The sequence below is a fragment of the Pseudopodoces humilis genome, chromosome 10, assembly GCF_049639895.1.
Source record: "Pseudopodoces humilis isolate 2021_Gansu_Grassland_sample_001 chromosome 10, ASM4963989v1, whole genome shotgun sequence".
In the NCBI taxonomy this organism is placed as follows: Eukaryota; Metazoa; Chordata; class Aves; order Passeriformes; family Paridae; genus Pseudopodoces; species Pseudopodoces humilis.
Window position 1 is genome coordinate 6,888,408 of NC_142209.1, and position 23,895 is coordinate 6,912,302.

Below are 23,895 nucleotides of genomic sequence, written 5' to 3' on the forward strand. Positions count from 1 at the left end.
TAGGGTCACATACCAAACTCAAGGACAGGGCTGCTGTGTCACTCCCTGTCTGCTAGCAAGGCCAGCCTGTAAAGCTTTAGATGTGGTACCCAAGGGAGGAAAGGGCTAGAGCCATGTTTGCAGCAGTCTGGCTGGGAGCAGCCAGGAGCACTTACCCCTCTGCCTGTTGAACTGCCGGCCACGCACACCCGTCCTCAGTGTTGGGGGCTGCAGCCGGACACGGCGCAGGGACTTGGGCTGAGTGCTGCTCGTGTCTGTGTGAAGAGGCAGTACAGAAAGGGTGGCTGTGCCCGCCAGGTTCTCACTCTTCATCTTTACATGTTATGATATGTGTTATGCTTTCTTTACTTTAGAATGATGAAGATGTCTCCTTATTTCATTGACCTCTCCTCTATTATAAATAAAAGCTTCAAAACAAGTAAGTCTGGGACTTCTTTTGCCATCTATACAAGAGGGTTAATTGATAACTCAATAGAGGTTAACTTACTGTTGTTTCATAATTTAATTAAAAATATTTTTAAGCTGACGTCAAATATGCCAGTGGATAAATCACCGAAGTATAAATAACATTTGCTCCTTTAAATGTTATTCTTACTTGGCCTACTCCAGTTACTGCGGCCCAAAGAAAAATGATTTGTCAATGTACCAAAGAATTTATAAGCATCAAAATATGATCTTGCTCTAAGAGAATCTGGGGAGACCTTAGAGCCCCTTCCAGTGACTAAAGGGGCTCCAGGAGAGCTGGAAAGGGATTTGGGACAATGGACTGTAAGGACAGGACAAGGGGGAATGGCTTCCCACTGTCAGAGGGCAGGGTCAGATGGGATACTGGGAAAGAATTTTTCTCTGTGATGGTGGGGAGGCCTTGTCCAGAGAAGCTGTGTCTGCCTTTGGATCCTTGGAAGTGTTCAAGGTCAGGCAGGACAAAGCCTCAAACAACCTGAGATAGTGGAAGGTGTCCCTGCCCATGGCAGGGGTGGAACTGGATGGGCTTTAAGATCCCTTCTACCCCAAATAATTCTATGAGTGTCATTCTAAGAGTTTTATCTTATTTTGTGTATCCTGGCTGCCAGCCATGATGCTGGACAAAGGAATTCCCACTCTTAAAGTAAAGGTACTAACTATTATTGTGATTATCCTGTACCTGCAGATGAACTCGAAGGAGGATCCTGACTAGTTGAAGGAAGATCTGACTCATCAGATGCTTGAACAGATTCTTCTTCTTGCTGGCTATCGATTTCTAGACCTGCTTCTGAAGTAATGCTAGAAGGGAAGGAGGGGGAGGAGAACCATGTAAGTGTACTTGCATAGTTTCAAAAAGGTCCAGAAAAACCCCTTGTCTTGGAACACAAAGATTAAACGAAAATAAAAAGTAAAATAAAGCATAAAATTATAAATGGTCCCCTTTTAGATCTTTACTTCATCATAATACAAAATATAGCAATTATTATAAATATTACAAATATTAAAAGTTGCACTTGTAAAGCAAAAGACCAAATTATTTGTCTACAAAATTCAGTAAGAACTGCTTATTCCAGCCCCGTGCTTCATCTTTTGTACATGCACTGTCTTAAATGAGTGACTTAATCTTATATGTGTGCTTTGCATGAGGAGTGATATTCTGTATTACACAGGAATGCCTTAGTCTTTATTTTACAAATTGATCCTTCAACCTGTACCTTTACCATCAGTATTTGACTATTACAGAGTCCTCTGCATTCTTAAAAAAATACAAATTTATTTTTTTGATGACTTTTATATTAACTTTGCTAAATCCCAAGAAGATCAGCAGAAAACCATTGGTTCTGGATTAAGTGTCAGATTGTCCGGCTTCACAGCATTACAAAATGCTGTCTGAGCTGTCCCTGGGTGACAGTGAACGTGTCAGAAGTGCTAGTGAACCAAAGCAATGGTGCTTTACCCTTCAGACTCTGCCTCTGCAAAGACCTCGTCAGCATCGTCACCGGTGCCAGGCTCGGTGGTGGTGGACAGGCTGCCAGTGGAGGTGGTGACCATGGGCACGGACTGGGATGCATGCTCTGAGGCATCAGCTGAGGCGCTCTCTGTGAACACCGTCACTGGGGAGCACAGACACACTCAGGGCCTGCCCACAGAGCAGCACAGGCAGCTCGGGGACAGGCTGCAGCAGCACTGCACCAACCATGGGGAATCGTTCCCTGCTTTGCTCTGCACATCTCTGCCACTTACCTGGTGCTGCCACTTGTAACGGTGTTGTGGGGACACTACGACCCCCTGATTCCTCCTCGTGGGCAAGGAATAGTGGGGTTTCATACATCCCTAAACCTGCAACACAAAGTTCCAGTGACAATCCATCCAAATCAGCAGCTAAAAAAAGGATTAACTGATGTCTTCCCTCTGGACACTTCATAAAATTCAGTCACTTGTATTTAAGCAGATTTTTGTAACTTCGTTTTGACTTGGTGTCAGAGCTGATCATAATTTATTGGGATGTAAAATCTTGATGAAAATACAACTGCTTGTTTTTTTTAACTTTCATCCTTGCCTTATGCCATTATTTTGCTGTGATCTTTCTTTAGAGAACAGCCTGTGTTCCATGCCAAAAGGGATGCTGGGGAAAGAGACAGATTCAGACCAACACAAACACAACAGCCTGGCGATCTCTGAGCAGATAAGGATATGACCCAAAGATTTCTTTGCATTTGCTGTTTTTCCCCTATTGTTTCACTACAGAGAAGCTACAATAGTAAAATTTAAGTTAAAAACCATTCCTTCAATATTTCATTCAATTTCAAAATCCTAACACAACTAGAAATGTAGCGGCTTGAAGATAACATCTTCTCACTTTCTATTATTCTCTCGCTGCAGACAATTATTTAAGAGTTGCACTTTTCCACACTTCAACAATTTCCTGAAGCAGAATTTTATTTTGTTGACTGAATTCTCTGTTTTTCACTCAAATACCCATGGAAAGAGAGCCCAGAACAGCTTTACCTCCTTGTGATGCCAGCTGCCCAAGGTCAGAGTGACTGGAGCTGGTTTGTGGCATATCCTCAGGAGGCCCAAATCTGAACCGAGGAACTCCAGCTACCTGGGGGGAACTGGAAAAATACAGATTTAAGGAATTCTGCAACTTCCCCAAAGATCACGGCAGGGTGGGAAGAACTTTCTGACCAAGAGAACAAATCGTGCATGAGACAAAATGAGCTAATACTGACCATAAAAATCAGCTGAGCTACTGCTAAATAAAGAGCAATTAGCTTCTCAGATTATTTGGAACACATTCAAAGTCAGTACAACAGTCCTGAAGAGAATATCCATTCTATGAACTCTCACATTTTTACATGCATTGGTGGACATGTCTCAAAAGCAAAAATAGAGGTAACTTTTCCTGCTTTCACTGGTAATATTAATGGGGAGGGAGGAAAAACAAGGAAGGAAATCGGATAGAATTTTTTTTTTTTTGTTTAATCTCTTCTTAAATCACTAGGTTACAATACACTGGAGAATATTCACTTCTTAGTTTGCTGATCAGTTATATGACAGACAGTTCAAACAATAATTACTTATCTGCACATGCAGTTATCTATCCTACTACCTAGCATATTACTCCAATCACAAGTTCATTTAATTTAAATTTATTTTCATTTCACTGAAAAATATGAAGAAATAGAATAGAGAAAAGCCTTTTTTTTCCTTTTTCTTTTCACATCTACTTACTGAATGGCTTCTGCAAATCCATCTGTACGATGTGGAACTACAAGAGTTGGTGTGCTTGGAACTGTTCTGTCCTCATCATCAAAGAAGTGCTGCTGCTGGAAAAAAAAAGACTGATATGAGAGCCTACAATGTATTTCCAGTTTTTACCAGGTGAGTTGAAGGTTGATTTTTCCACATAGTCCATAAACAGATTTAGCTCTAACAAAATTCTTGTTTAATTTCAGACATCTAAAGCTGATGCCTTTGATCTTACCAAAGGTACTTTAGTCAGTCTCTCTTTTCACTCATTGAACCTGCATTTGTTTTGCCAAATACACCTGAATAAAGGGTTCAAAATTAGCTGATGAAGACAGCATAAATTAGCCTTGTTCCTTTACAATGAGGCTGAACTTAGTATTATTTCTTTCAGCAACACAGCCTGACTGACTCTAAAAACAAATAAATAAAATCACCTTAGACAAAACCAATTTGAGCCTCTTTTGAAGCCTTTTGTTTCCTGGGAGTTTTCTAGTCTTTCCACTGATACAGGAATTAACAGGACCAGGACATTTTCTGCAAGACTACAGAAACCATCGCCCCTGAAGTCAGCATCCGGGCTTCTTTAAAAAATAGAATAAACCCCAAGAGCAGGGGCTTGAGTAGTAGATTCTGATACACTCACCATTCCACCTATCCCAGGGGTCAGCTGAAGTCCTCGCCCCACTGACTGTCTTCGGGTCATTTGGATCCTCTTTACAGGAAAGAAAAGAGGGAAGTTTTGTGAATGTGGTCTAACAACATACAAGTTCTCAGTCAGAGCCAAGGATAGCAGCTAAATGAGTAAGTATAGCAGTTAAATGAGTATGTAGAGCAATCATAGAATCAGAATATCCTGAGCTGGAAGGGACCCACATGGATCAAGTCCAACCCCTGCATGAAGGACAGGCCCAATAAACCCAGGAAGAGCCTGTTCAGTGCCCCAGCACTCTCTGGGGGACAATGTGTATATTCTGGGCAAGTGACAGTAATATTTTACTCAAGTCTCTACTGAATACAGAATACTTGTGCACAGAAATATTGTGATCCCAAGCCTCAGCACAAGTTAATGGTAAAGGATCATTCCAGTCAGGATATTTTTGAAGAATTCCTGTTGTGATGTTTTAATTTACAAAATCTACAGGTCTTCAACAAACCATAATCATGGGTCAGGCACAGAATGTGAAAGGTTTAACTTGGAAAATAAATGACAACATTCCTTTTCCCTGTTTACATTGGGGCAGAGATTCATAAAAACCCTTCCAAGCTGAGCTACAACCTGGCCAAGAGAAGCTTTTTGAGTGGAAATATCATCAGCCACTGACTGACATAGCACTTAATATAATAACAATTCCAAGATAAAAAGCAGTAAGGCACTGGGGATGGATTTGTATGTTCCCTGTCCAGCCACCATCTGCAGGACGACACACACTAAATCACTTTCCTCAGCTACCATTTCTAGGACACTAAACAGCTGGCATCATTTTTCCCAATGGATTTTACTTATAAGAAATCATACAGCAATTTTTTTCAAAGTCTTCTGAGGTGCTGAAGCTGGTCTGTACCTGCACTGGGGGCCCCAGCTCCTGGGGAGGGGCGTGGATGGTGAGCCGTGGGGGCAGAGGGTGCGGTGGCCTCCGTGGGGACTGCGGGGGCCGTGGGCCCTGGCGCTCGGATGCGGATGATGGCTGCTGCTCCCTCAGGCTCTCATGGGGAAATGTGGACTCTGCAGCACTTGTGCTCCCTTCTCCTACAACACAAATACACAGGGGGAAAACCCTAGGAACCAAGTTGAACATATGAAGGCAAATCTTCCAATTCTGCCCCCATTAACACATTTTTCCCTTGCAAGCCTACGGATAGCCCAGTATTGTTATTTAAAATCACTTCAAGAGGACTTGTGCCAGCTACAACACCAGCACTGAAACAAAATATTAGTTGTTCAGGTGCTGATTTAGAGACAGATTAATCCACTGAGCCATTAAGTTTCCACAGCAACCAGAGCTTGCAGGATTTTCAAAGGAATTTAGCATAAATCTGGAAAAGAACATTTCAAAAGAATCCATGCTCCATGTTGAAATGGCCTTTAGTATTTCACTTATATTTTTACTTTTCAGTGCAGATTTTAACACATGGAAGACAGCTTCTACATTGCCCTCCCCCTACACACATAGACTATGAAGAAACATGGAATAACTGTACCACTATTTTGGGAATCTGCTGCCCTCTGGTTGCTTTCAGCTCCTCCCATGCTCTCTTCAGTCTCTGTTCCAGGATCTGTACCATCAGCACCCTAAAACCCCACATAAACAAGAGTATGACTAAATAAATAAAAGGTTGTTAAGAGAATATGAAAGCAGTACAAAGGTATTCAGAAAGCAAACAAAGTCAAATATATGACAATCTTAAAAGATTTCTGTAAGTATCTACAGCATTAGGTAAATATATTGAACTGTATTGAGATTTCTAAAGTTTTCAGGACCTGTGCATACACAAACATGAACAATGTAGCCACCATCATTTAATAATAACAGACAGTGAAATATCCAGCTCTTCAAAAGCCTCACCAGCTTTAGAACTATAGTATTTGCTGCTGGCTCCTGCACATTGTATTTTCACTCAGCCCTCTTAAACATTCCACGTTGATTTTTCTTGCGAAAACACCAGTTTTAAGAAATTACCATCACCTAGTATCAGGATCAACTTTTGGGGATGAATTCATACCAAGATTTTTCTCTTCCAAGCATTCACATCTGTGCACTGCAGCACTGATTTGTTGTAAAAACTTTAAGAGGCTATAAAAGAAAGGTACAAATCTCACCTCAGCATCATCTGCCTCATATCCATCGTTACCATCAGCACTACCAGTTCCTTCATTGCTGTCATCACCTTCATCTCCCATCCCTGTGTCTTCATCATCATCCTCATCCTCCTCTTCCTCATCATCGTAATCCTGAGACGAGACAATAAAAGAGCCTTATGGAAATGCAGAAAGGGGAGTGGAATAGGCTGGATGTGGTGCACAGATCCACACCCACCCAGACATTCCCTCTCTCCCTCTTCAACAGGACGAAGGTAGAAAAGAAGATGGAAAAGCCTGAGGGCTCAGATAAAGGAAGGTAAAAGAAAAATTCGAGGTGAATTAGCAGGTAACTTTAAAACACTACAAGTTCAGGCAACATAAATATAGACCACTTACTCAGCCAAAAATATTTTGATTTAATTAGTCCTGCCTGGCTAGTTTTACATCTGATGAAAGACAAAATCATAAAGGAATTCCATGATATACATACCTCCTGCTCCCCTTCATTTTCTTCATCATCATCATCTTCATCATCACTATCAATTACAATCACATCATCTCTCTTGGACTGGCCATCCTGAGATGAAGAAGTGTTTTGTTGGTCTGACTGAAGGGATCCAAGATCTATTGGGATAGACTGGGAAGTCTCCTCACTGTCCTCCATGGCCGTGTACTCCCCCTGTGTCACACCCTGCCAAAGACCAAAGGCAATCACCAGAATAAGCAAAATCCAATGCACCATATACGACAGCAAGAGAACCAGACTCTGATGCTTAGAGGACAGTTATTGCTGTTCCTTAAAAACTGACCAGAGGAGAGGACAAAAGGGATTGTGACAAGTGACTGTCAGTGACTGAACAGTTCAAGTCTAAACTTTAAAATATTTTAAGTGGTTTCCATGGGAAATCTGCAGGATTACATTTAAGATTTTACTTCTAAACATACTGAGAGTTTGGGGGGCAGATGGCTATTTCTGCTGAAGATTTTTTGCTCTTCAAATATGCTTACTTCTCCAATGGAGTCTTGTGAGTCTTGATTGTATGTTTGTGCCTCCACCTCTCCATCAGTGCTCTCTTCTGCTGTTACTTCCTCCTGGAAGAGCAATCATTTTCTCATTTAAAACACAGCATTAGCCCTAAACACATTTGAGGGTTTTTTTGTTTACTTCTTTAATAAAAATTATCATTTCCCACAAAGATAATGGGCAACATTTTCTTCCACTTCCTTAGCAACACTTTTATCAAAAAATCTCACTTCCCTGCCCTGGAGAAATACAATTTCCCCAGCCCACTGGACCTCAGCATACCTCAATCTTTTCAGGACCAAAACCAAATCATCAAAGTTTCCTATTCTACCTCCAGTCTCCGAGATCCTTAAGTGATATTCTTACACAATCCTGCCCTTTTTCTCTTATGAACATAACTCTGGCACAGAGTTAGTAAACATCTTTGGCTTCCTTAACATTGTGAGGTTCTGTCTCAATTTCACCCCTTTTTCACAGCACATCCCAAATCCCTCACACCAACATTCACATGCATCTTCTGCAGGCTTTTCCACCAACTCATCTTTGCTTCCTATCTCCTAAATACCCTGTATTTTTGTCCAGAGTTACTGTAAATAAAGACCTTCTGAACCACACTGAAAGAAGTTTGAACATCTCTCTCCTCAATCCTAAGATAAGGCCTTCTCTCTTCCATCCTACAGGTTAAGATTTACATCATTTATTCTAACTGGTTTAACCTCTGCCTTTTTAGATACCCAAATACAATTGTTTCCTCCCAAACAGATTAGAAAGTCAATTAACAATTCACTGATTTGCTCCAAAGTAACACATTTTTTCTCCCCATTCAAATCCTACAAAGGGACAGATTAAGTTGTACTGCAACATTATGTTTGTGCTAACCTCAGGCCCAACTCTCTGCATGATTCTCAGTTTCTTTGAAGTAGGTGCATCCACTGTTTCCTCAGAGATTTGGTCTGAGTTCTCCACAGTGTTGTCCTCCTCTTCCTCTCGGGAGCGTTTAGACAGTGAGGAACTGGGGGTGGCTGAAACTTCAAAGACCTCTGAGTTACTTTCAGAACAACACATGTACAAACCAGAAATCAAAACCTTTGTTATTTTCCTTGTTACCGCTGAAGATCAATAGATCATGCGGACACAGGTCGAGGTGTGGTGAAAGAAAGAGCAGAGTTTATTTTTCCTCCCAGGATTTATAGGTTTCTTACCATGGCCAGGGATTGGATGGTCAGGATAACACCTTCTCACTGCACTGGCCATGAGAGATGCCCATCACAAGACGTGTAACAGAAAGAATGTACACATATCTATGTTTACAGTTACTGTCCTGGGAAAGTCCTTAGAAAACTATGTTAGCAAGCTCAGAAGCTGAGTTTTCAGGGCGACATTTCCTCTGAAGATCACCTCCACTTCTGCACCGAATGACAACAATCAGTCAGAATTGCACTGAACTGTTTTCTAGGCCAGGAAAACATCAACCCCTTTAGTTACAAGTCTTAAGCTCTCAGGCCTTTATTCACAACTTAACTGACTCTAAGTATAAGCCTCAGGGTACAACCCAAATATTTCTTCCAACATCTTTGCTTTGGACAAATACACCCAAAATCTTAAGGAGTGTATCAGCTGGAAAAAGAGAACCCAAACAGTTTGCAGAAATGTTTTTTTTTTTGGGGGGGGAACAAATATTCTATTTACACTGTGTAGGGCAAATAGATGTGCAACAGTATATTAGAGTGATTAGCTTTAGAGTACTTCCTATATTTGAAATTCAAGCTTAAGTAGCTTACTCATGGCTCCTAAAATTAACCTTACTCATAATGCCATGGAAACAGAGCCAGCAAGGTTTAATGTATTAAACTCCAAAGCTGATCTGAAAAAGACAAACACAAAGTTTTATTTTCTTTCTACTTTAAGAAATGCAGTGCCAACAGCATTTCAGAGGCACCATTTCTGACAGCTCAAGAAGGAAGCCTAAATTCAGAAGTTCTTAAAATGTGCAATAAACTAAGGGAGGGGAAAAAGGCCTGAACTGAAGTGAGGCCTGGTTGGCCAAGGGTCAAACTGGAGCTACTTTTAAGGAACTATTGAGCAAGGCAGGCCTACAAAATGATACCAACCTGTGCCAAACACGGCTGTGGAAGTGGAGGGCCTCTCTATCTGGGAGCTCTGCACCACCTCCACGATGGCAGGGGCTGGCTCCTGAGCTGCAGGTTCGATCTGAGCATGGCTTTGCTGGGTGGGCTGCACAAAGGCAGTGGCCTGTGTCTGCTGCTGCACAGTCAGAATGGGCTGGGGCAGGGATGTCTGCACATTGGGGCTGGTGGAACGCACGGAGCCACTGGTGCTCCCGAACACTGGGACGTGCTCCACAGGTCCTTCTGACTGCATGGCTGGAAGGCAAACAGCAGCACAGTCAGGGTCTTCATTCATCCAGCACCAGCTGACATTCTCCCTTCTCAGGATGCCCTGAACAAGCACATTCAGTGTTTTGCAGATGAATTAATGTTATGCACATCTCTAGCTCAGGAACTTTGCTGCAAGTAGAATGGTCATGGAAGTGGAACACTTCAAGAGATTCAGGGACAATGACACTGTGTGAGGCCCTTCCAAACTGACTGCAAACATTTCAAGGCAAAGGTAGCAGTTCTGAGTACTGAGGATTCTTATAGTACACTAAAATCTCACCTTCCTGAGTCTCCACCTGTGTTGTGGGCATAACTGTGGCTGTGGGGGTAGTGGTGGGATTGGTGACCGTGGCAGGAGTCACCATTGGACGGATGCTGGCTCTCGGAGTAGATTTATTCCCAGCTATTGCAGCAGCAGTCACTTTACTGGGAGTTGACACAACAGGAGTTGGTTTAATGTTTGCTGTTGGGGGATCTGAAGTGCTGGCACTGAAAAACAGGAGATTGGTTTCATCATGGTACAGAAAGAAGATGTTAAAAATAACAAACTAATAGCCAGAAACACTATTTTTTAAAGCTTTTACATTTAAAAGCCTGACAAGAGCATAAGGAATTGTCTTCCGAACTTTTTATAGTTGAAAGAAGAGAGACATACAATGCCATAAATAGTGTTTTATCCAGCTTGGAGAACTGACAGGTTTCTTCCAAGGTAATCAAGTGGGAATCTAGTAACAGATCAAAATGTTCATACTGTTGACTGCACTGGAACTTTATTTCAGTGAGTAACATATCTTACATCAAAATTGATTCACTCAATACAGAGCAACGTCATCTCTTGGCTGAGACAAGGGGCAGTCAAATTTTAGGAGACGTTTTTAAAAGTCTTGCTGTCTAAAGGATGCATTCATATCAGCTGAGAGAGAGTTTGTTATCCCAGCTTGGTAGTATAGCAATATTTCCTATTTCAGAGCTTAGGCAAATGACTATTTTATCTGTTGTTAGAGTTATCTGTTCAGTCCATTTCTCATTCTTTCACAAGGAAGGTCCTTCCTAAAACCAAAAGTGTTAAAGTTAACAAGCAAAATTATATAACTTCTAAAACCTTGAAGTTTTGAAAACAATTTTAAAATAATCTTCCATGTTTCCCAGATACTATGTTCCTGTGGGTTAATATGCCAATTTACAGCTAAAAAGCCCTATTGACTAGACATAGCTGAGAAAACAGGAGGAATGTATTATGTCAGTCAGTATCTTTGCAGAAGTTTAAGAAAAATTATGAAAAGTCATAGGTTTTCTAAAAAGAAGAGCAACTACATAATGATAAACCCAAGAAGTATTAACCACAGAAACTCTGCAAACCCCTTGAACTCACATTCCTCTTTCACCTGAAGCTGGAGTAGACTTGAGTGAGATTTGCCTCTGCTGTTCTGGGACCTATTACGTAAAAATCAGAAATATCATGTCATGTACACATGAAACAGAGCAGGCAACATGGAAAACACTTCAGCACTGTGCTAACAAGTCTGTGAGAGAAATGCTTGTTGGGTGTTTACCTGGCCAGATTCTGTAATTATGGCAAATTCCCCAAACCAAATCATACCGGCCATACCAAGGCTGGAAAACAATTTGGTAACTGCTCAGGTATTTTCTGAAGCTTTGAGACATGAATCCATTATACTGAATGCACGAGTAAAATACAAAAATAGAGGGCACAGCATGAACAGCTCCTTGGCTGATTCACAGTGAATGGCAGAACTGCCTGCTTGTTGGCACTGGGAATTCTGATTAGGGCAGGAAATTTAAATTAAGTTCTGAACCCTTACTGTAGCCAACCTATGTATTTCCAAGAGCAGGTCACGGTGTCATGTGAGTACTGGCTGGGCAGTGGTGGCCTGGCTGCTGTCCCATAGCTGCCTGGCAGGATTGTGTACATTTTGTACCTTATTTGTGGACTCTGGGGGCTCATCCCGCTGCTCATGGTGCCGCTCCTGCTGCTCCCGGAGCTCCCTCTCCAGGCGGCAGATCCGTCCCTCATACTGGGACTTCAGGGCGCTCATCCGCACCTCCAGCTCTGTCTTCTGCTCCTCGAGGGAGCTGCTCTTCTGCTTCCACTCCTCATTTTCCTTTGTGAGCTGCTCTTTTGTACCTGGTGGAACAGGAAAGGGTCCACCCTTGCTGAATCTGCACACTGAACACCTGGGTGTTTTACCAGGTCACTGAAGTATTCTGAAATCTGTCCTGGGGTGACTTTATTATGCTTGTATCCCCAGTTATCTGTTCTGTTTATGCTGGATATTAAGTTCTGCACCCTTAAGACTGGTTCCAAGAGCCAAGTGGGGAAGAAGCAGCGTGCAGTTTGTTTTCAGAAACTGTACTCACTGCCCCACATGCTGCTCTGGACTGTGTTGTCTGCAGCACAGACAGACAGTGGGACAGAGCTCTACTTTGCTTTTCGTTAGTTTTTAGCTAGCTGAGGCCGAGAAGTTCCCCAGACTGTTTTCTATCCTTTTTCTTGGATCTGTTCAAACCGGCTGTGGACTGAAACCCCAGACAAACCCCGGGAGCTCACGCCTGTGGCCCAACGGGGCCTGGGCACTTTCCAGCACCGGAGGGACTGATATGAGACTGAGCGAGCCAAGCTACATCCCATGACAAGGACTTTTCTAGATTTGCCATCTCCTCAAACAGCAAGAGGTTTTATTGTTTAATGCTATTCAAATTTTATGCTTGTGAATACTTTGCTCGTTAAATAAACATTTTTTTCCACTTTTCTCTAAGGAAATATTTTCTCAAACCAGCTGGGGGAGGGGCTGCTTAAATTTGCTTTTTAGAGGGACCCCATTTGGAGGTTTTCTCCCAGATTTGCCTTAAACCAGGACAAAATCCTAAAAATGTTAAGCTATAAAAGGAAATCTGGGAGACAATATGGCCATTTTTCTCTTTAATTACAATTAAGTAAAAAGAAACTAAAGATAGAAAAATATGTAATATATATAGATAAATAAAGACTAAAAGAAGTAATCCCAAAAGAACAAGATGTTTCCAGCAAGCTCTTACACCATCATTCCTCTCAGTGACATTTAAAAATAGAGGAGACAATGTGTTTTGCACCTGCACATTTAGGGAAGGGGAGAATTACCTGAGCTGTTAGTAGGGCAAATCTGCTCTAATCAACAGAAGGATCAAAAATGGGGGCTATCATGTTGGGTGGCCAAAAGTAAGCAAAACTTTTTCTATGTCCAGTGTTCAGTTACTTATGTACTTACATAATCCCCTGGAGGAATTAAATTTTAAACTTTAGAACAATCCCTGTAGCACTTAGTCTAGAAAACACTTTTCAGTAAAATATGAAGCAGGCCATATTTTTCAAGCATCCTGTCTAAAGGTTTTTCCATAGAAATAACTGAAAATCTCTATAGACAGAAAAAAAGAATTACAATACCAGCTAACTGTGCAATTTTCTGCTTGGCTGCAAGCAAGGTCTTCCTCGTTTTCTCTTCCTTCTCAGTGATCTGTTGCCTGAGCTGTTCTTCCTGCGTAGTCTTCTCTTGTAGATCTTGATGGAAACGGGCCAGTTCTGCCTGTAGCTGCATTATCTGCTCCTGAAGATTTCTAACTTCAGTTTCCTTTTCTGTTATTGTCTAGGGAGAGAGAAAGATTGCAATTGTTGGCCACAACCAGCTACTCTGGCAAATCCAGCTACTTGGCCCAAGTTCCAAGGAGCTGGTATTAACTGGCTACTGGATTAAAGTTAAAAGGCTTCTTAACAAGAGTTCAGACCTCTCTGAATGCAAGAGCCAGAGAACAGAATTCTCTTTCCCACTTATTCAAGGAAATAATGTGAGACACACTAGACACAGGATTTACACCAGGCTTAAGATCACTCTTTCCCAAGAAAGTAGAGGCCTAGTTGGTCACTTCACATATTTCTGTGACATACATTAAAACACCCTCCCATTCTTCACTGTTTCACTCCAAGGACTGCAGTGGAGAACAGTATTCCAAAATTACTCACTGGTCTTACCTTTTGTAAGCTTTCAACCTGAGTCTCCAAATTCTTTGTCTTCACTTCAGCTTGATTAAGAGTGTCTTTTAGCTCTTGTACTTCCCGGACAGAAACTTGGTCTTCTTGTGGTTCTGCCAAAGGCAGAGTTGACACTTCAGCAACCAACTGAAAGGCATCAAGGGGTACAAGGCTGAAGTGGACTCACAATGTCATTATTCTCACAATATGCTTTTTCGTGTGCTAAGTGATCGGTTCAGAAGTTCTGGGCAAAGCCCATGAACTCTAAGGAATGCTCCATTTCAGTTCTACCTACCTTATCATGCTGTGCTTTCAGCTCCTCATACTGAGTCTTGTACCTGCGACCGATTTTCTTGACCTGTGTTATAGTTTTCACTTTTTCCTGTATGTCAGCCACTTTAGCATCCAGTTCTTTCTGCAAAGTGTCCTTTTCTGTTCTTATTTTAGTTACTTCATCCTTCAAGCTCTGAACAAGATTCTGGCTTGTAGTCAAGGATGCATTAGTTCTAAATGACAAGAGATCAGAGGGAGATGCAAATGAGATGTTTGAAACATATATATACTTCAATATCCCTTACTCATGTAACATCACAGGCATTATCTGTAGTGGATTGAGTTTTCTAGGATTTTGCAATACAGAATAGAAATTATTTCAATACATCCTACAATACTACAGATACAATATACATACTACAAATATACACCACAATATATTACTTTGGAATAATTTCAGCCAATAGACAGCTTGCAAAACAACTCTCACTTCACCTTACCTGCTTGTTATCAAGCCACAGAAAGAATACTAAAAGCTTCACAGTTACATGGAGACACTTAAGAAATTACACTTCCAGATACAGCTATAATTAGAATACTTTGCTTTGCACAGAACTTTTTACGAATTGACCAATACCACACCTGGCAACTTCTGCTTTAAGCCTGCCTGTTTCTTCACTCATCTGTTGGACACGCTTGGCATTTGCCTCCTTCTCAGAGAGCAATTTTCGATATTCTTCGAGATCGGTGTCCTTCTGCTGGCTCAGTAAGTGCTGAAAGGGGAAGAAAACAGGGATATTTTTGTAAAATAATTACAGTTATAGCCAGAAAATCTCTTTGAATTAGAGCCGCTGCTTTTGCATTTTGATATGGAATAGCCAAGAACCTGTGTGAACAATGCTTTATAATTCAAACGTTTTTTATTCTTTGCAAGAAAATTAGCACTTTTTTAGTTGTTTGACTGGTGGGCCTTTTTTTTCACATTATGTTCTCTGAAAGGAGGCATTTCCCCACCTGAGTCCGGGCTTTCCAGCGTTTAACATCCTCTTCCAAGAGCTTTTTCTCTGCCTGCAGCATTCCACTCTTCTCACTGAGCTCAGCATTCGACTCTTGCAGGGGCAGGATGTCTGCCTCGAGCTTGCGTACCTGAGAAAGCACAATAAAGTGTTACACTCTGCGTCTCAGGAGACTGAAAGAATCCCTCAGGAAAAAATCATGATAGAGCTTCTTTCCTAACTCTCTGCCTTCCAGTGGCCAGCTGGAGGAAAAGGACAAGGGCAACAGCAGAGGATGATCCTACAGAGAAAAAAAATATTGATGCAACTTCCCAATCTTAGACACCCACTCTGTACTTCGGTACAGGAGAGATTATTAATGTTAAAATCTAATGCACTGAATTCCATTAAAATGAGCAGTACCTCCCTTTTAAAATCTTAATAAAGGTGTGGTCTGTTTTATATGTATTCTTGTGCCATTTTTTTATTTAATTACTGATAATACCATTGTTCCTGGTATACCTCTATCCAAGAACAAGCACTGATGTTCAGGTTCATCTAAATGGATCTGAACTTCAAGCTTCCCAATGCTATAGATGGATCAATATCTTTTAAAACTTGAAATGGAAAGTTTCTGTATTAGTGTTGACTTCAAGGAATAATTATAATGCAAATCATGCATTTACTGTAATTAGCAATGGTGTATCCCAACATTTAACTCATAGACTGAATATCTGAAAGGTTTATGTGAAGCTCAGTACTAACCTTTGCTTGTATCTGCTGTAGGTCTTGCTCCAGCCTCTCCTTCTCCTCCCTTAACATCTTGTTGGTTTCTATGAGTATGTTCATGGTCTCAGTTTTCTTCATTAACTCTTCATGCTGTGCAATGGTTTTTGCTGTTACCTGTGGAAAGAGTCAACTCAGTCATTTGTTTTGCTTGCACATGCACATATACTCCACCTGGACCTGGTGTAATACCACTTTGAAAAGCTATCATGGCATTAATTTTCTCACATGTACATTCAAGACAATGGGAAGCAGGAGATGAGGGAAAAAAGATGAATTATCTTTATTTTCCCTAATGTTGAGATTTTGGAATTGCCATAGTCTCTCACAAGACTCAAAACAAGATACTCCATTTGGTTATAAGCAATCCCAGTTTAAAAAATTCCCAAATTCTTTCAAAAATTCTATTTGGGACACAGACAGCCCCAGAACAGCTCTGTACCCACTGAAATCATAAGCATTAACCCCCAGCCATACCTGCACCTTCTCCCTCTCAGCATTGAGGCTGTCCTGCAGCTCCTGCAGCTCCCTCTCCAGGTGCTCCACTCTCTGGCGGTACCGCAGGCTCTCCACCTGTGCCACCTCAAACCTCGTCTCTGCAATCTCTTTCTCCCGACGGATAAACCTGCAGGGAAGAGTTCAACACCACATCACACCAGGAAAATGTTCTCATGTAGTACAACCACCTCCAACCATCAGCAAAAAAAACACTTGACTTTTTAACATTATCCTTCAAGTATAAAATAATACAGAACTATTTAAGTTCAAATCTAATTTATAACTACCAGGACAAGGAGCCTAGAGCTAAGGTTACCTAAGAATTTCCAAGATTTGTTCCTGGGATTTGCCTTCCTCACTAAGAGAAACATTTGCTGCAGTTGGGATGGCTTCTTTCATGGAAGTCACCATCTTATTGCTCATGCTCTCCAGCTGCTCATGTAATAATCGATTTTGTTTTTCCAGATCCTCACAGCGGGATGCAAGTTTTGAAGCTTCATCCTACAACAAAATCATTTGCTGACTGTGATTTCTGTGGTTGAATTCCTGTTAACTGAAAAAGCCCACTGAAACAACAAAGCCCATCACACCTTAATCATTCTCTCTCTCTCTTCCCAGGAGGCTTTGGATTCCAGGAGCTCAGATTCTGCTTTCTGAGCAGCCTCCTCCAGCTGCTGCCTCACTGTTGCATTCTTGGCAACTTGCTCTTTGATGGCCTGTAGTGCCTCCACATCAGCAGCATGAAGCATCAATTCTCGTTCATATTTGTTCTGAGCTTCAGAAGCCATCATTGCCTGCACAAAACCAGAATAAATAAACTCTGCTACCCTGATTTTGTATGTTTGACCTGTGTACAAAGAGACAAAATCAATGACCACAAAGCAAAAAGAAAACCACTGCCCAAAACCTCTGTTATTCTCAAACATAGGAAACATGGAAATGTCAATCTACTACATTTGGAATTGGATTAAAGTCAAGTTTTTCAACATCCTTGACACCAATTAGTGCTGCTGGAATTCTCATCTGCAGAAAAGAAAATTCCCTTTAAAAAACAATTGGTAAAAAGACAATCTTATCAGCTGCTGCTAAATATCACACTGCCCCACAGTTGTAAAAGACAACAATTATCTTTTGGGTTAGAAAAATACTTTCCCCATTGTCCTGTGTTGGGAGCATTTTCACCTCCCTCCTCAGGATATGGAGGCAGCAATTCCTTAAAACCAGTTAATTACATTCCCAAACTAATCTTTTTACATAATGAAACAGACCTTAGAAATCTATTGCATTCAATAAGCAGCTGCTCCCAAAATAGAGAATGGGCTCTCCCAGCACTTTTTCTGCCTCCAGCAGTCCCTGAGTAACAAGTTTAGTTTTGAGTTCAACTGAAAGCTAACAGGAGTTTTGCTGACCCTGGCTAAAATAGGCAAACACCACAAACATACTTGTTCCTGGCAGTCCCTCCTGGCCTGCTGTTCATTATTCAGAGCTGTGCTGGCTCTCTGAAGAGCTTCCTGAACTTCTGATTGCACAGCTGACAGACTCTTCTTCAGCTCTGAAAGCTGCAGTGACAGGGGAACAACAAGAACAAAGTAAGAACAAACCCAGTACCAAGTGGCAAAGAATTTGCAGAGTCCTGAACACAGTCATTCATAACAGTGATTATTTTATTACTTATGGATTAAAATTAGTGTAAAAGAGAAAAATACTTTCTATATTTTGACTTATTAATATACAGAGCTCTTTTCCAGTGAAAATATAATCCTTTACTTTCAGAGTTGGGCCTGCAGTAATTCTAGTTAGAGTAATTTTGTTTCCTTCTGAAACCTCAAGCAAAGGCTGTTACTTATGTTTTCCTGCTCAAAGTTCAGGCAGAGAGTGACAGCTTTAAAGACACAATCACTCCACTGAAGTGACACTGTCAAATGTAGTGCTCATGTTCGGAAAGCTCTCACAAATTCAGGTATCTAGAAGACATGGTTTGGGGCACTGCTACACTGTGAGACCCAAGTGAAGCTGAGGAAGCTTTGTGAAATCCCATTCATGGAGACTCTCGGGATGGGGCAGTGCATACCTGTTGCTCCATGTTCTCCACAGCTTTACGCTTCTCCTCCTGCAGTTCTTGTTTTTCTTTTTCTGATTCCATCAACTTCTTTTCCAGCTGTGTCTGATATTCTGAAGACTCCTTCAGACGAGCTTCAACTGTTGTACGAACTTCCTCTGTCACCTTTATTAAAATCAATCATGAGATCCGTTTTTTTATCCAGTTAAATACATTATTCTGATACAAAACTGGAATTTTATTAACCGTATAAAGCCAGAAGATGTAATCTCAGTATCTAATTTAAAACAACAACACTGAAAATGTGGAAAATCACAAACAGCAATGAATTTTTACTCTAAAAAATAATTAAAGTAAATAAAAATAAGTAGTTAACTACTGACTTGTTTTTCCTTATTGAGGGATTCCTCCAGGCTAAGAACCATGGCCCTGTACTGCTCCACATTACTGGAACTAGTCTTGAGCCTCTCTCTCAGGTCATTGACTTGCTCCTCAGCTTGTCTCAGCTGACTTACAAGATCATCCACATCTTCATTTGTACTAGGCTGACCTGCAATATCAGAACACATTCATTTACTGAAATTTATTTTAGTTTTAAAACCACTGTTCTCTTGAAAACTGAAGTAATTTTAGGATAATGGCATGATAAAAACAATAACTTTCACAAAGCTTCCCTAAATAAAACTGTAAGGTCTCACCAAAATAAGGACTTACAATAAACATCACTGACTGTTTAGAACCATGTAACCTAATACATTTAAGCTCCCTCAAATAAAAATAAAAGGAATCCTTTAAGAAGTTTTGCATTATTTTTCCCCTTTGTCAAAGACTGCTTGGATGTGAATTTCACATTAACAAATCATGCTGGTAATCATGTGTCTGAATATGTGATTGCAGTAACAAAGTGTTTTATTATTTAGTGTACTGTTTAGTGTCCAAATTCTAATTATTATGGACTGTGAATTTTACCATTCTGCAGATGGCAATGCTTAGCATAAAGAGAAATTAAGTGTAGAGGAAGATTTCATCTTTACCTGGAGGTCTTTGTGAGGACTGGGATGTGAGCTGGGCCTCAGTGTTGTTCAGCTGTTGTTTCAGCATGGCACTTTCCTTCTGGGCGTTCTTCAGGAGCTCCTTTGTGTTGATGTGACGGTTAGTCTCTGTCTCCAGCTGCCTCTTTAGGTCCAGGATATGAACCTGCAAGCACAGGGTTCTTCAGTTTGCAACTATTCCCAAATGGTACACAGGCCAAGTGTGGTTCTACATGTCAGGTATGGAGAAGAACATGCTACGCTCCAGCACAAGCACCTGGAGTTTTATTTTCCTTCAAACAAGGGCAGCACATTTACACTCACCTCTTGATTCTTGGTAAGGGAATGTCTTTGTTCCACCTCACTTTCCAGTTTCTTCTTCAGCTGAGATATCTCACGCTCCAGCTTTTCTATCTGATTATTGAGTCTCTGCTTTGTTTCTGTCTCGGATCTCTCGAGTATTCCCTGAGAAAAGAGCACAATGCACTTGGTTTACAACACACCTCAATAATTTTCTTCTGAATTACTGCAGCACCCCAAACAAAGTTGTCACAACTCTTCTTCCACCCCAAGAATAATTAAATAATAGGTAGATATAGAAAAGGATGAAAAGTAGCACTTACAATGTTTGACTTAGCTTTGAAAGGTTTTATTAATAATGTTAATACAATAAATATTATTGGAAGAAAATCTATTATCCATGCAGTCTAATGTCATGGACTAAAAGATCGACTAGAGAAATAGAATTCTGTCACATGATGATATGTGCATCCTTAACTATATTCTAAGTGTCGATATACATTACAATAAATTATATAAATGTATAAAAGTAAATATAACGTAACAGCGAAATCAACTACCATGGTAAGCACTGTTAAATTTTGCTATCATAAAAATTACCATTACAAATTTTTTCCTTTCACTTTGAAACAAAAATGTGTTTTGATTCCATGTGATTATGAAAATTCTTTTCATCAACTCAGAATTCTCAGGACTTTGCCCAGCTAAATAACAGACTATCACAATGTAGGACAGGAATTTCAAACTTGCTGAAACAAGTTGCTGAAGTATTTTATATTGTGTTCATTTGTAACCACATAAAAATCCACGTCCAGACCCAATCCCATGAGTCTTGTACTTGATTTTCATGGGTATTTATTGAAAAGCCTAAAAGACAGACCCAATCTGGGCATAAAAACAGCACCATATACCTGAATTGTTCTCAAATTGGTGAGCAGCAAGTTCTGTCCTCTTTGTTCAACCAGCAGAGAGTCACGTTGCTGAGTCAGGCGCACATCTGACATCTTCAGGATATCCTTCTCTTTTTTCAAGTTTTCTGCTCTCACCTTTAAGACAGCAAATAATAAAAACTTTGTTGTCAATCCCAAATCCATCCATTAAATTTAGTATTATTTTAAAATCCATGTGAATTTAGCCAAGAATACTAAGAATGAAAGTACTGGACATTGTGCTTTCCCTGCAAACTGAAACTGAATGTTCTTACATCTCCACTCTTCGCTTGGGACATTTCAGAATAATCATAACAAAAACTCTCGTGCTACCTTGGAATATCCTGCAGTGCCACACACTGTTACTGACCTCTGCCACTGCCAATTTTTCATTAGCTCCCCTCAGGTCCTGAGTCATAGTGTTAATGATCTGCTCCTGCTTCTGAGTGGTCGCTGTGAGCTTCTGGGTTCTCTCATGCAGGGAGGTGATTTCCCGGCGATAGCCTTCCACGTTATCTTGCAGCATCTCGTACCTTCCAAGGAACACAGCAAAGCAAGTCTGCCACACTGCATTGTCCAACTCAACAGAGACATTCATACAGCTGTGTGTTGCATGGTTTTATGCTTCAGTTTGCACACATGTGCCTCACTCAACTACAGCTTCTGCTCTTGATCCCACCTGCACTATTTCCTTTATGTTCTTACACAGAATAGACAGTATCAATGTTTAACTGAGCAAACAGTATCAAGCAGCCAGAAAACATGTAAGGCAATGATACTATGTAGCTGAATTACCGTTTGGAGGCAAATTCTAACTGTGTGGATATCTTGGCATTTTGTGACCTCAAGTCTGTGACCTGCTCCTGAAGCTTTTCATTCTGTTCATTCAGAAGCTTGTCGTTCTCTGCCTTTTCTTTTTTATAGTTCTCAAAAACTTCCTGCAACTACAGCAAAGAACAAATATAAAAGTGATTACCAAAAGCAAGTAAAAAGAAATAGCAACAGCTTTGTGCAGTGTCTACTGAAAAATGTACCTGCTTAAGAGCAGCCTTGGCCTCCACAGTCTCCACAGACTCACTCATGGACACTGGAGCAGGAGTTGCCATGGACTGAGGTAAATTCGGGCGCTTTGGAGTAGATGTAAGACAGATCTCCTCTGGTACCATACCTGAAGCTACAGGAAGATAAAGGGTGTTTTAAAGCAACACTTATGCTTGCCACAGCAGACCACACAGCCCCTGCAGCCTGGGTACCTTGCAGAGGAATGATGGCCCCCGTGGTCTGAGTGAGCAGGATGCGGAACATGTCCCGCTGGCGGATGATGGACTCAACGAGCTGCAGCTGGTGCTGCCGCGACTCCCGCAGCTGCTGCAGCTCACCAACAGCCTCATCCAGTTGGCTCTGGAGCTCAGAGATCCTGAAACAACAACAGCTGCCTTCAACATCACAGAGGCACATTCAGGCATTCTGGGCTGCTTCCTTCTAAAAGGATGGTGAGGGGCTGGAGTGTGTCCAGGGAAATGAACGGAGCTGGAGCACCAGGAGTGGGTGAGGGAGCTTAGCTGGGAGAAAAGGAGGCTTTGGGGGAACCTTCTGGTTCTGCACAACTCCCTGAAAGGAGGGGGCAGGTGCGGGGATCAGACTCTGCTCCCAGGAAACAAAGGGAAACAGCCTGAAGCTCTGCTAGGGGAGGTTCCAGTTGGATATCAAGAAGAATTTTTTCACAGAAGGCTTTGTTAAGCATTGGAAGGAGCTGCCCAGGGTGGTGGTGGAGTCCCCATCCCTGGAGGTGTCTAAGGAAGGCCAGGACACAGCACTCAGTGCTCTTGGCTGGTGACATCTGGGGCTTGGACTTGGTTTTGGACATATTTCCCAAACTTAATGTTTTTCTTAATGAACCTATGACAGAATCCTGCAAAGCTCTAGGAGACAGGCCCTTGGGCTGCCATTTGCAGATTAAAAAGAAAGCAGATCTCTTCCTGAACAGCAGAATTCTATTCCTGCAAATAACTTCAAAAATGTCAGTAGCATGAGCAGAGAGTAAGACTAAACCTTTCACACAGAATTCACACCTGTGGCCTTTACAGTAGTGATTTAAATATGCACACATGCAGTTTTTTGTTCTGCTAACAGGAATAAAAACTTTTTGAAAAACAGCTCTGTAGAGTGAAATCAGTCACTAGAAGACTGACAATTATTTTTACTTCAGATTTGATGACAGGACCTATTATAAGATATAAAGCTATAAAGCCATTTTAATAGAAACCTGAAGGTCCTGTAGCTTAATAAGAACCTGCTTTTATGAGTTACATAACTGCTACTCACAATTAATAACAGTCAGAAGTAAAAGACTGAAAAATGCTTGAATTAATCCCTGCTACTACTTAGTACAAAGCTAATGAAAAGGAAGAGGTGACCTACTTAGATGAGGTTGTTTCTTGCTCCTCTTTTTCTCTTGCTTCCCCCAGCTCCCGAAGAGCCACCAGGAGACGCTGATTTTGCTGCTGAAGCTCTTGGATATTTCTGTAGGAGACCAGGTGTTGAGTGATCACTTCAGAAGAGCTGCTGATGTCAGCAGAGCTCACTGCTTCATCACGGATCACGTGGTTGCCTCTGGCTTCTTCCAGTTCCATTAACAGCACACAGATCTGAAAGAGAACAGTCCTCATGTAAGGTCTGCACAGACTCTAAAGTTTGCTCTAAAAAACAACATATAAATAATAAAGGACTTGGAAATTAAGGGGTTTTCCCTACAATGTGCAAATAGTTGTGAACAATAAATCCTTGTAAGATAATTATACGACAGAAAAATAGCTTGACAAAAGGCAACAAATCAGAAGTACATAAACTGTTCACTTCTGTGAACACATCACAGGACAGTCCAATCTAACAAAGAAATGACATACATGAGTTTTCCATGTCAGATGCTTAACAATATTATCCTAAAGCAGCACCACTTCTATCCAGCTAAATTTATTCCAGCTTTTAAAGCAGAAGTACCATGCCGTCTTGAGGAAAAGCTTTAAAGTCACCAAGGTACTTAGGACAGCCAAAGTCTCC

The 23,895-nt window shown here is 41.2% G+C and overlaps 1 protein-coding gene across 4 annotated transcripts in view; it reads right to left on the reverse strand.

Moving 5' to 3' along the window:
• TPR (translocated promoter region, nuclear basket protein) overlaps window positions 1-23,895 on the reverse strand; it is a 34,480-nt gene that overhangs the window by 978 nt on the left and 9,607 nt on the right. Inside the window, exons 14-50 of one of the 4 annotated variants that reach the window (XM_088060405.1) lie at window positions 23,257-23,483; window positions 22,089-22,252; window positions 21,870-22,009; window positions 21,631-21,779; window positions 21,206-21,368; window positions 20,818-20,952; window positions 19,931-20,071; window positions 19,610-19,772; window positions 18,959-19,125; window positions 18,588-18,740; window positions 17,959-18,075; window positions 17,107-17,310; window positions 16,833-17,017; window positions 16,496-16,643; window positions 15,998-16,135; window positions 15,252-15,383; window positions 14,880-15,010; window positions 14,260-14,470; window positions 13,965-14,111; window positions 13,383-13,581; window positions 11,881-12,086; window positions 11,313-11,374; window positions 10,221-10,429; window positions 9,653-9,925; window positions 8,421-8,569; window positions 7,526-7,609; window positions 7,008-7,208; window positions 6,536-6,667; window positions 5,920-6,007; window positions 5,280-5,464; window positions 4,361-4,429; window positions 3,700-3,809; window positions 2,974-3,080; window positions 2,209-2,304; window positions 1,922-2,078; window positions 1,145-1,263; window positions 156-254 (exon numbers count right to left, since the gene is read on the reverse strand). In XM_088060405.1, the coding sequence (XP_087916531.1) occupies window positions 156-254; window positions 1,145-1,263; window positions 1,922-2,078; window positions 2,209-2,304; window positions 2,974-3,080; window positions 3,700-3,809; window positions 4,361-4,429; window positions 5,280-5,464; window positions 5,920-6,007; window positions 6,536-6,667; window positions 7,008-7,208; window positions 7,526-7,609; window positions 8,421-8,569; window positions 9,653-9,925; window positions 10,221-10,429; window positions 11,313-11,374; window positions 11,881-12,086; window positions 13,383-13,581; window positions 13,965-14,111; window positions 14,260-14,470; window positions 14,880-15,010; window positions 15,252-15,383; window positions 15,998-16,135; window positions 16,496-16,643; window positions 16,833-17,017; window positions 17,107-17,310; window positions 17,959-18,075; window positions 18,588-18,740; window positions 18,959-19,125; window positions 19,610-19,772; window positions 19,931-20,071; window positions 20,818-20,952; window positions 21,206-21,368; window positions 21,631-21,779; window positions 21,870-22,009; window positions 22,089-22,252; window positions 23,257-23,483 (5,560 nt within the window). Of the gene's footprint in view, window positions 1-155; window positions 255-1,144; window positions 1,264-1,921; window positions 2,079-2,208; window positions 2,305-2,973; window positions 3,081-3,699; window positions 3,810-4,360; window positions 4,430-5,279; window positions 5,465-5,916; window positions 6,008-6,535; window positions 6,668-7,007; window positions 7,209-7,525; window positions 7,610-8,420; window positions 8,570-9,652; window positions 9,926-10,220; window positions 10,430-11,312; window positions 11,375-11,880; window positions 12,087-13,382; window positions 13,582-13,964; window positions 14,112-14,259; window positions 14,471-14,879; window positions 15,011-15,251; window positions 15,384-15,997; window positions 16,136-16,495; window positions 16,644-16,832; window positions 17,018-17,106; window positions 17,311-17,958; window positions 18,076-18,587; window positions 18,741-18,958; window positions 19,126-19,609; window positions 19,773-19,930; window positions 20,072-20,817; window positions 20,953-21,205; window positions 21,369-21,630; window positions 21,780-21,869; window positions 22,010-22,088; window positions 22,253-23,256; window positions 23,484-23,895 lie in introns of all 4 variants that reach the window. The other 3 variants (XM_014260023.2, XM_014260022.2, XM_014260021.2) reach the window with 3 other exon arrangements.